The sequence below is a fragment of the Budorcas taxicolor genome, chromosome X (genome assembly GCF_023091745.1).
Source record: "Budorcas taxicolor isolate Tak-1 chromosome X, Takin1.1, whole genome shotgun sequence".
In the NCBI taxonomy this organism is placed as follows: Eukaryota; Metazoa; Chordata; class Mammalia; order Artiodactyla; family Bovidae; genus Budorcas; species Budorcas taxicolor.
The window spans coordinates 126449341-126461042 of NC_068935.1; the positions used below are offsets into that span (position 1 = coordinate 126449341).

Here is an 11702-nt window from a genome sequence, read left to right on the forward strand (position 1 = left end):
AGTTCCCTAGGTGTTCTCCACAGCCTGAAACACCCAGAGAGATTCACAGAGTTAAGTAGAGAATAGAAGTGGGAGGGAGGAGATATAGGTGACGAGGTGCAGAAAAGGGAGAGTCAGAAGTGGAAAGAGCAATGAAGCCAGTAATCACACCCCTGTGTGAAAATGGTTATTGCAGATTAGATCCTTAAAGGTACAAAATTAATAGCAAATGCCAAAAAGCAAAGATTAAAAACCTAGAGTAGACTCTGAAAAATACAATATTAAAAATGCAAAACAAAATCTATCACAAAAATTATAAAATATATATATGAAATTTGCATTAAAAATAGGGTTTTTTTTTGCAAGGTAATAGTAGGGTATAAAAATGAAAGTTAAAGTAGTAATAAAGCACTTAAAATAAAAAAATAAAAAATGTTAATAGTAAAAATATATTTAGAAATTACTCTGGAGCTGTTGTGGGCAGTGTGTGGTCAGTTCTGTGTCAGATATTTCCTTGTTCCAGCTTATACTTCTGAAAATCTATAGGCCCCTTCCAATGCTTAGTTAGTGTTAACTACCAGGTTTTAATCTGTTGCACCTGTCAGTTCCAGAGCAGTTCCCTCTTCGTTTATTTTGCCTTCCTCTGTTTGCAAGTCTCTTCGGGGTCTAATTTCCACCCTGAGACAAGGGGGTAAAAGTGGTCACTTATTTAGGCTCACTTGTTCAGTTGTGTTGTGGAAAGGGAGTAACACTGCAAACAATAACCACAGGCGTTTGTGGTGAGTGCTCGCAGTGTATGGACCACACTGGGTTTGCCCCAGCTCATGGTGGTGTGTGCTTTCCAGGTCTACACTGCTCAGGCTCCAGGTTGCTCTGCAGGGGAACTGTCCAAAGTGGGCCCTGCGTTTCCTGCACTTCCCAGGTCTAAGCTGCTCAGGTTCAGGTTCTCGTGTTCTCCACAAGGGCACAGAGTCGGTTGGGCATGCGTTTTGTGCCCTTCCCAGGTCCGAGCAGCTCAGGTGACCAGGTGCTTGGCAAGCACACTGTCCCAGTTGGGCTGTGCGTCTTAATCACCTCCTGGGTCCTAGCTGCTCAGTTTCCCTGGTGCACTGTGAGAGCACTGTCTCTGATGTGCCCTGTGTCTCATCTGGGGAGCTGATCTCAGGCTGCAACCCTCCTGGCAGATGTCAACCCTCTAGGATCCCAGAAATATATGGTTAGCAATTGGGAGCCTGCTCACAGTTTGGCAGAGGATGCCAGTCTCTGGGGCCTAGATTGCTCCTTGCCTTCCAGCTCTTGTTATTGCACACCTGCCTCTCTGCCTCCCGTGAGGGAGGGGGCTGTATACAGGAGCTAGCTCTCCTTTGGTATTCGCTCAATCCTTTGTTCTGTGAGTAGGCCAAGCCGCGCCTTAGGTTAGAGTCTTTCTTGGGAAAGTTCTCTTTTTTTTCTCTCTGGTTATCCCACAGTTTTCGGTTGCTATCTCACATTATTTCCCATGAAGTGATGGGGCCAGATGCCATGATCTTTGTTTTCTCAATGTTGAGCTTTAAGCCAACTTTTTCACTCTCCTCCTTCACTTTCATCAAGAGGCTTTTGCGTTCCTCTTCACTTTCTGCCATAAGGGTGGTGTTATCTGCATATCTGAGGTTATTGATATTTCTCCCAGCAATCTTGATTCTAGCTTGTGCTTCTTCCAGCCCAGCGTTTCTCGTGATGTACTCTGCATAGAAGTTAAATAAGCAGGGTGACAATATACAGCCTTGACGTACTCCTTTTCCTATTTAGAACCAGTCTCTTGTTCCATGTCCAGTTCTAACTGTTGCTTCCTGATCTGCATATAGGTTTCTCAAGAGGCAGGTTAGGTGGTCTGGTATTCCCATCTCTTTCAGAATTTTCCACAGTTTATTGTGATCCACACAGTCAAAGGCTTTGGCATAGTCAATAAAGCAGAAATAGATGTTTTTCTGGAACTCTCTTCCTTTTTCCATGATCCAGCGGATGTTGGCAATTTGATCTCTGGTTCCTCTGCCTTTTCTAAAACCAGCTTGAACATCTGGAAGTTCACGGTTCACATATTGCTGAAGCCTAGCTTGGAGAATTTTGAGCATTACTTTACTAGTGTGTGAGCTGAGTGCAGTTGTGCGGTAGTTTGAGCATTCTTTGGCATTGCCTTTCTTTGGAATTGGAATGAAAACTGACCTTTTCCAGTCCTGTGGCCACTGCTGAGTTTTCCAAATTTGCTGGCATATTGAGTGCAGCACTTTCACAGCATCATCTTTCAGGATTTGAAATAGCTCAACGGGAATGCCATCACCTCCACTAGCTTTGTGCGTAGCGATGCTTTCTAAGGCCCACTTGACTTCACATTCCAGGATGTCTGGCTCTAGGTGAGTGATCACACCATCATGAGTATCTTGGTTGTGAAGCTCTTTTTTGTACAATTCTTCTGTGTATTCTTGCCACGTCTTAATATCTTCTGCTTCTGTTAGGTCCATACCATTTCTGTCCTTTATTGAGCCCATCTTTGCATGAAATGTTCCCTTGGTATCTCTAATTTTCTTGAAGAGATCTCTAGTCTTTCCCATTCTGTTGTTTTCTTCTCTTTCTTTGCATTGATTGCTGAGGAAGGCTTTCTTGTCTCTCCTTGCTATTTTTTTGGAACTCTGCATTCAGATGCTTGTATCTTTCCTTTTCTCCTTTGCTTTTCGCTTCTCTTCTTTTCACAGCTATTTGTAAGGCCTCCTCAGACAGCCATTTTGCTTTTTTGCATTTCTTTTCCTGTGGATGGTCTTGATCCCTGTCTCCTGTACAATGTCACAAACCTCCGTCCATAGTTCATCAGGCACTCTTATCAGATCCAGTCCCTTAAATTTATTTGACACTTCCACTGTATAATCATAAGGGATTTGATTTAGGTCATACCTGAATGGTCTAGTGGTTTTCCCCACTTTCTACAATTTCAGTCTGAATTTGGCAATAAGGTGTTCATGATCTGAGCCACAGTCAGCTCCCGGTCTTGTTTTTGCTGACTGTATAGAGCTTCTCCATCTTTGGCTGCCAAGAATATAATCAATCTGATTTTGATGTTGACCATCTGGTCATGTCCGTGTGTTCTCTTGTGTTGTTGGAAGAGAGTGTTTGCTATGACCTTAGTGGTCTGCTAATGATTGGACAGGGATTTTCCTAAGTGCCCAGAACCAGTATATCTTCCAGCCTTTGTCAAGGTTTTTTTTGTGTGTGTGTGTTGAAACTTCACACTCCTGTGCAGAGCTTCAAAGTTGTCATGAAATGAAAGATTAGGACCTTCTAAAGTCTTTCCTAAGCATTCATAAAGCCATGCACATATATACGGCCTTACAGATTTGCAGGAATAGCTCGGTGCTTTTCTAAGTGTCCTAATGGACATCTCATTCTCCAGTTCTTTTGGTCAAGCTTTTTGTCAACCTCAACTGATAATCCTGCCTCAGAGAGCTTCACTGCTAAACATTTGCCTCTGTTGTGGTTTTTTTGGTTTTGATTTGGTTTAATTTTTGACCAGTGCTTTGGAGATAGGACTGTTCACACAGAGCAGGCTCTGATTTAGGTCAAATAAAACAAGCCCAGAGATCAGAGGTTTTCAGTGACAGTTCTCTGAGGGTGGAGCTTTTGTAGAATTCCGAAGGCTTTGTGCCTCTTCCAGTGTTAGGCTGCTGGCTTTCACAGGTACTATAGTTGCAAAGCTGTTGGTTTGCAAAACTCCTGAAAAACTGAGATTAAGATGGGGGAAGCTAAAGTGTCACAGAATTTGTTGTTGTGATATTCAGCCATTTTTCTTGAATAAACACTTTTTTGATTGTTTTATCCCCTGGAGAAGGGATAGGCTACCCATTCTAGTATTCTTGGGCTTCCCTGGTGGCTCAGACAGTAAAGAATCACCTGCAATGCAGGAGACCTGTGTTCGATCCCTGGGTTGGGAAGATCCCCTGGAGAAGGGAATGGCCACCCATTCCAGAATTCTGGCCTGGAGAATTCCATGGACAGAGGAGCCTGGCAGGCTACAGTCCATGGAGTCAGAAAGTCAGACATGACTTGAGTGGCTTTCACTCACTCAAGCCTTTTGTTAACATCCAGAATTTTGAAGAAATTGATTTTGCCAGTGCTGTCATTAGTTTTATGAAGGAGTGGAAAGTCCTTAATCAGTCATCTTGGAAGTGCCTCTCTATGATGACTTTTAAAGTACTTTGTAAATTATCTGGCTTTTTCTAGTTACTCTGCAGGAACAGTTTCATGCCTTAGCTTTCTACAGTACCCAGAAACAGAAGTCAAGAATCAATTTTATGTTTGTATCAATCCCAGATAGTAGACCATATAGTAGCTTCATAAACTTTTCATAAAGTATTATAATGTTGTATATAAAAGGTAAGTAAAGAGTTTTTCTGATCTTGCTATAATTCTGAAGTAAATACCTATAGAAAACTGTAGAAAGTGTATACTTTAGTGTTCAAATTTTCTGTATCAGTAAATTGGTATGAAAAAAGTCAGTTAATTCTTTTCTTAGAATTTAACAGTCGCAATTGTAGAAATACGTCCTACTCACTGAAATATGTTTTGGCTGTTGATTTTTGTAGTTGATGATTAAAAATAAAATCAAATGTTGAGAGCGCTCTTAGGCTCATTCATAATCAGTCAGTAACTGGATGTTTAAAAATTACTTATCAGATGATTTTAAGGGACATTCCTGACCTTTAGCCATTTTTAGCTAGATGAAGTTTGACTTTGGTACTTTGTCATTGCAGTCTCTCTCCTTTCTGAAGATCTATTATCCTACTTTATAGATTTTTATTGTACTTTATTTTTCCTTTTAGTTGGAGATTAAATCAAAATATTGATTCATTTTAGGGTTATGCCTTAAAGAATGGTCTTTTAAGAAGAAATGCATTTGGTTGAATGATAAGTAAGCAGTAGAATTGTTTGAAGAGTAGCCCTAGGCCAGGATTGTTACCTATAAAATGGAGTGTTCTTTGTACTCTGTCTACTCTAACTTCTCTGAATTCTTAAACTTTGTTGTTCATGGGAGCAATTTTCTCAGGCCTTTTTAGTTGCCTCACTGCTGCCTGAGAGAGTTAGAAAAATATGATGACCCTAGAATAAGTGAAGCCTAGATATAATGGTTTTAACCCTTGTATATCACTGAAATATTTAATAGGATGAAATGAGCACATCTTGTTCATAAACAAATGATTGATTATTGATGAAGTTATAGTAGACAGATGATATACAAAGAAGTGTTTTATGCTGTTGATATAAAAATGCTTAAGTATATTAATTAGTTACAATAGACATCTCTTTTTTTGAAAACAGTAGAAGAAGATATAACAGAAAAGAAAATCACCAAACGACCTTCTGAGCAACCTCTGCCTTATGTTGCTCCTCTCTCTCCTAAGCAACCCAGAATAATAGTGCATGTCTCTGAAGGTAAACAGTAGTTACATGTTGCATGATTGGAAAGAAAAGTCACTCTGCTATCACTTATGTATGCTGTTGAGTGTTGGTGCTGGGAATAGGGGAGTATGTTTCCCAACTGCCAAATCCGTTTGGCAGTTAGCTATTACTTTGGCAGCTTTGTTGAGCACTTCATTCCCTTAAGAAATGCACAGTTGTCATTTCTCCTTAGATTAAAGAAAAACAATTATAGCAGCATTTCCCATTCAGCTTTGTATTGCCAAAAGCTTTATAGAAAGAGGAATAGAAAAACCTAAAACATTTCTCCAGTGAAGGTTTTTTTTTTTTTTAAGTGCCCAAGTAGTAAGCAAATGTTAGAAACCAATTGTGTAAGAACTGTATTCGTAAAAATAAATGTTTTAGTGAAGTGTTCATAGTCTTGGTGGCAAGACTTGCAAGGGTTAGTTATGATGTCATTAGAATCAATTTGGATTTCAGGACAGTGTCCATTATTATAAACATCAAGAAGGGGATAGCCATCTGCTTTGTGTTAGAGGTTTGTAGTTCATTATAGCATGGCTTAAGTAAACCATTGTTGCCAATTTAGGGGATTTTTGACATTTTAGTAGTATTGAAACTGTCAGTCTGTTGAAGATAATTGCCTTTGTCTTTTTTCTTATTGTCTTCTTTTTTTTTCCTTGTAGAGGAAGTATTACCTTCTGAGGAAGATGGCATGGCCAAAGAGGAAAAGCTTTCTGAAGAGTCCAAGAAGTCACCACTTAGTTCAGCAAATTCTTTGAGTCCTGTCAGAAAAAATCCTATAAGCACTCATACTCCAGTCTCCATGAATGGTTCTCAAAGTGTGCCATGCACCTCAAGCCCCAAAGTAGTGGAGACCAAATCATCTATCAAGAGTAGTCAGCTTGAAGTTGAATTTGAAATGCAGAGGGAAAGTGAAGGTATTTTCCAAAACAGTGATTCTCATCCGATGGGTTTGTCTTTCCCCTTAAGGTTCCCATGCCCCACATCATCCCCTGAGTTTATCACATTGAAGAAATTGTCAAAATTGAGGAGGTAAGAGTCCTCCCCTTCACATCATTGTCAGGGCCAAGCTGCTGCAGATGCCCTAATCCTCATAGCATTACAGAACTGTTTCTGGGGATCTGGATCACCAATCATGTTTCTGATAGAGACTTCTTATTTTATTGGTTTTCATTTCAGTTTCCATTGTAGTTTCTCATTTCCTTGGATACTGTCTGGACTCACAAACCTTGCATGACTCTTGAGGCCTGGAAGGATACACTCCCTCTTCATTCTGATGTGCTCCCTTCCTTGTCCCTCTTGAGACCTTTCCTGGCCCCAGCCTGTACTTGGCTCCCAGATCTCGGCTCTGGCATCCTGTTGCTGCAGCCATTTCCCTGTTTTCCACACTCTCAGTCGTTCCCTCACACCCACCAGGAGAGCATGATGTGTACAAACTGTACAGCATCCTGCCACTCATTTAGAAAGAGCCAGAACAGCCTTCCACGTGCAAAGATAGCTCTATCCTGTACCCTTTTAAAGATTAAGGATGTTGGGGTGGAGGGAATAAGTGTTTTGTCTTTTTTCACCAGATAGGCATTTAGGCAAGGTTGAGGAATAAAGGAAGTAGGAATCAACTCACTCCCTTGCCTTTTATCATGGATATCATCTGTACACATGCTGTGACACATTTAATGTTGTCACTCCCTTCTCATATACCCCATATAGATTGTGTCTGGTTTTGGAGTGATTTTTGTAAAGAATCTAAAGATAGATGTTCATTTTATAAAGGGGTAGTGTATTATAAGCTTTTAGATATTTTCACTATATGAGCTTATGAAGATAGGCCTTCTTAGAAGAATGCTCTAAAGGTTACTTCTAATGCTGAATCTCACTTCCAAATGTATGTCTAACACTACCATGCCAAAGTAGCCTGTTTTGGGGTTTGAGGATGCTAGCCTGTAGTCTTCCTAGGTGTGGAAAGACTTAATAGTAATAATATTACTTAATAGTAATAAAATCATCATTATCTTCATTACCATCTGATATTATGTGCCAGCACATAATATTTACATTGCTTCATGCATTACATATTTACAACAGTTTCTAGAGATGTAGGTGCTGGTAAACATTTTCAGGTGAGAAATCTGAGAAGTCGTTTAACTAAGGTCTCCCAACTAGAAAGTGGCTTGGCCAGTCCACGCACTCTGACTCCAGGGCTGTATGTACATCTTCAGAGAATAGGTAAGCATTTCACTTTATTTTCTTTAAGGTGTTGGAACTGTTATTTACAGCTGAGTCTACCTTGATTTCTGATGATGCTCACACAACCTCCTGCGATGCTCACACAACTTCCTGCCCTGCCCCACCCCAGTATTTGAATGAAACAAATTGATTTTTATTAAACGAAAGAAATTCAGTATCATCTGGGATAAAATCAAGTCACTTTCATTTCATTTATACCAGAAATATTTACTGATCTCCTAGTGTATATAAGACAGAGCCATTAAGGAGAAGAGCGTGACTGGACTTTACTTATTTTTCATATAATTATGTGAATAATACTACTAATGTAATGTTTATAACCTTCTCTGATTATCTTGAAGATATGGGCCCAATTAAAGTATTTTTTCATGGTAGATTATAGATAGGTGGGCTCACAGCTGTTTTATTTTTAATACAAAATTATAATTTTGTACTAGAAATCCTATTTTTACATCAAGACATAACCCATACCAGATTCTGATGACAGAAACAAAAAATCCCACAAAGTATGTTAATTTAGAGGTATGATTAGCCTTGCCAGTAATTTTTTAAATATTAAATTGAGTCTCTCTTGAGTTAAAGGAGAAGACTTTTCTGTCTGAATTGTTAGAATGCCTCAGGCATGACATGGTCTATATCATCATCACTTTTACTCGAGTTGATACAACCTAGCAGTGTTTCTTGGTAGACCAACATTTTTATTTCTGACAAGTAGAAAGTAGGATGTGAGTGAAGTGAAGTTATTCAGTCGTGTCCAACTCTTTGTGACCCCCATGGGCTGTATAGCCTACCAGGCTCCTCTGTCCATGGGATTTTCCAGGCAAGGGTACTGGAGTGGGTTGCCATTTCCTTCTCAAGGAGAAAGTAGAATAGATTTTAGTAAAGAATTTTTATTTCACATCAAAGTTATAAAATTTAAAAAGAAAATATGTAAAATTCTGAGCTACACCAAAAATTTACCATTGCAAGTTCTTACGTCTTCTGTTTTCTTTGCCCTTTCCTTGGATGAATACCTAAAATACCCCTAAGATGGCTAGAGCACAGATGACAGGAAAGAAAAGGTTCACTTTTGGGTAATTCACACACACGAAAAGATCAAATTTGTGTTGATGGTCTTTGTTTAGAGAAACAAATCTTCCTAGCAAAGCACCAAACCCGCTTCTGTTATCATATACTAACTTTAGAGAGTCAGGCATTCTGGTTAAGGAAACGAATACGTGTCTGGACAGAAAGAAAGTTTGAGTACAACTTAGTGAATAGCACAACTATAACTTTTTGAGGTATGAGCACTTAAATTATTTCATGTTTCGATTTCTTTTTAAATATATAAACCTTCAACCAAAATATCTATCACTATGCAGTAAAATTTGAAAGAGGTATTCCGTATAATGTTAAAGTTGCTTCTGACCTAACTAAGTACAAAATAATCTTGTTTTCTTCAAAATTCAAGTAAGAATTTAAGCCTTGAGAGACAGGAGTTTAAAGAATAAATTGATGCTAAAAATAATCTTTATTGAATACATGGTTAGAGATTCAGTAAAAGAACTAATTTGGTTCTCAAGAGATAATACGGTTTATTGAAAATTATTGATTAAAGTGAATTAATTTAAACAATTATAAAACTGTAAATTCTTTGGATTTTCATTGCAGTTAGCTAGTAAAAGACTCAAACCTAATCTTGAGTCTTTTCTCAAGAGGAGGAAGATTGAGAGAAATTCTTCAAAATACTTAAAGGAAGAGAGCAATAGATTAGCTTAGATTAACCTTGATTTAACCTAAGTTACAGGTCTTTTTCTGTATTTGCTTATGGTCAAAGAGGCCTTGGATTGTTTGGTCTGTATCATGATCTTTGAAACTCTAGGATACATTCTGAAGTTGCTTTTGTTGTTTGGAGGAGGTCAAGTGGGACATTCTTGGGTAGCTATCCTCAGGTCATCTTTATCTAGGCTTTCACTAAATTTTACCTTTGGAATCCTGGGTCCATGCTGGGGTACTTCACAGAACATTCCAGGAATGATAAAATTATTCCCTGCTTAACATCTTTTCTTTCAGGATAATGATCAGGTCAAGTATGATTTGTCTTTTTTCCCCCCAGTTGAAACTCCAAGTTATATAGCTGTACCTGACCCCAGTGTCCTGAAGCAAGGCTTCTCTAAGGACCCTGAAACCTGGTCTGTGGATGAAGTGATACAGTTTATGAAACATAAAGATCCTCAGAAGTCAGGCCCCCTTGCTGACCTCTTCAGGCAACATGTAATGTATCTTTTGATCCAGTTTTCCTGCTGTAATGACTTTGAATTATCTCTTTGCAGGCCCTTCAGTTGGTTACTGATTAGTGTGGATGGTGGGGGAACCCTATCAACTGATTTTTCCATATTTGAGAGAGTTCACTTTGCCCAAAGTTAGATCCTTAAAGGATAGAGGCTGGATCTGTGCTTTAAATGGGTACCCAAGTCCCTAACATACTTACACGTCTTTGAGTTCTCAAGAGAAGATGATTCAGCATGGCCACTCTCAGGTGTATTCTCCTTTGTAAGACCAGCTACAAAGATCCTCCTCCCTATCTGCTCCCTGCTTGGCCCTGGGATTGTGAATAGGAGGGAATGACCACCTTTGTAACATGGTGTCCTTCTTATTACAATGCCCAATGAATCCAGTAACTGTATAAGATTAAGTGCAGCTTTATTTTAAATAGGAACTCAGGAAAATCAAACATACTTCCAAAACATAAATTGTTTTATTAAGCAAATAAATAGTATTAGGAGGATACCTTGTGTCTGATAAATAATGTTTATAGTCTTCTCTAACAAATCAAATTCATGACCAAATGCATCCTTTTGTATCCTTTTTCATATTGTAAGAAAATCAGTAATATGTTTTAGCATCTAATTAGCTTCACATAATTAAATGAATAGCTTTCAACATAAAGACAACACTGTTTAGCACATTCAGAGTTTGCATTAATGCTGACATACATTCCCAGCCTTTCTAAGAAAGTTGATGACTGTCTGAAATTCATTTCTATCATTCATAATTTTCTATCTACCATTTGTCATAGATACGTGGTATTTTATTCAGCACATAGTTTTTAAAATCAGATAGTTTGATGCTAAAGGCCATTCTTCAAAGACACTAGGTTAAGTTTACTTTTTGTTAAAATTTGAAGTGAATTTAGAAATTTTCAAATGATGTTACACATATAAGTTATTTTTTTAATAGTTTTCAGGAAATAAATGCATACTCAGAGAATATATATTGAGAATATACAGCTACGCTCTATTTACATGTTCTTATATGTAAGTAACTTGACAAAATGTGAAATCAGTGCTAATAAGTATAATTTATTTCTCTCTATAGGAAATTGATGGGAAGGCTCTGCTACTACTCAAAAGTGATGTGATTATGAAGTATATGGGGCTGAAACTGGGGCCAGCCTTAAAGTTATGTTATTATATTGAAAAACTTAAAGAAGGAAAATATAATTGAAAAAATATATAAGTTTAGACATAATTTTCAGTTGTTTTGATAACTTTTAATTTAAAAGTATTTTTATTCTCATAGCAATTTTTGTTTTGTAGATAGTTCCTCTAAAACTACATTATATCCAGAATTGCAGAACTCTATTATAAGTCCAGTCTACTTCTTTAAAAGCCATTAACATGTTAGTACTAGCATATTCAAATAGGCAGTTCTTTATCTCTGTTTATTATTTTATTGTAGAGTTTACAAATACACTTCCTGCAGGAAACAAAGAAACACCTTTGATTTTGGTTAATGTATATATGTAAAACCAAAACAGCTAAATCCCAAAGGGGAAAGTATCAGGGACTGACAGGCTCTCTAATGAAATTCATGTGAAGTTTTCCTTAGAAGAGAATTTAAAGATGCAACTATAGATATCATCTCTTTCTCAAATACTTTGTCTGTTACTGCAATGTTCTGTTTGTGTTCTATCAATTTCCTGAAAGGGAATAGCCATATAAATTACCTTCCTTTCGTTACTATTGCTCTAT

General features: G+C 37.9%; 1 protein-coding gene across 1 annotated transcript in view; it reads left to right on the forward strand.

The window, feature by feature from the left end:
• SCML2 (Scm polycomb group protein like 2) overlaps positions 1 to 11175 on the forward strand; it is an 86308-nt gene extending 75133 nt beyond the window's left edge. Inside the window, exons 11-14 of the mRNA XM_052663368.1 lie at positions 5323 to 5436; positions 6108 to 6362; positions 9785 to 9942; positions 11047 to 11175. Of these exons, the coding sequence (XP_052519328.1) occupies positions 5323 to 5436; positions 6108 to 6362; positions 9785 to 9942; positions 11047 to 11175 (656 nt within the window). The remainder of the gene's footprint in view (positions 1 to 5322; positions 5437 to 6107; positions 6363 to 9784; positions 9943 to 11046) is intronic.
• The last annotated feature ends 527 nt before the right edge of the window (positions 11176 to 11702 follow it).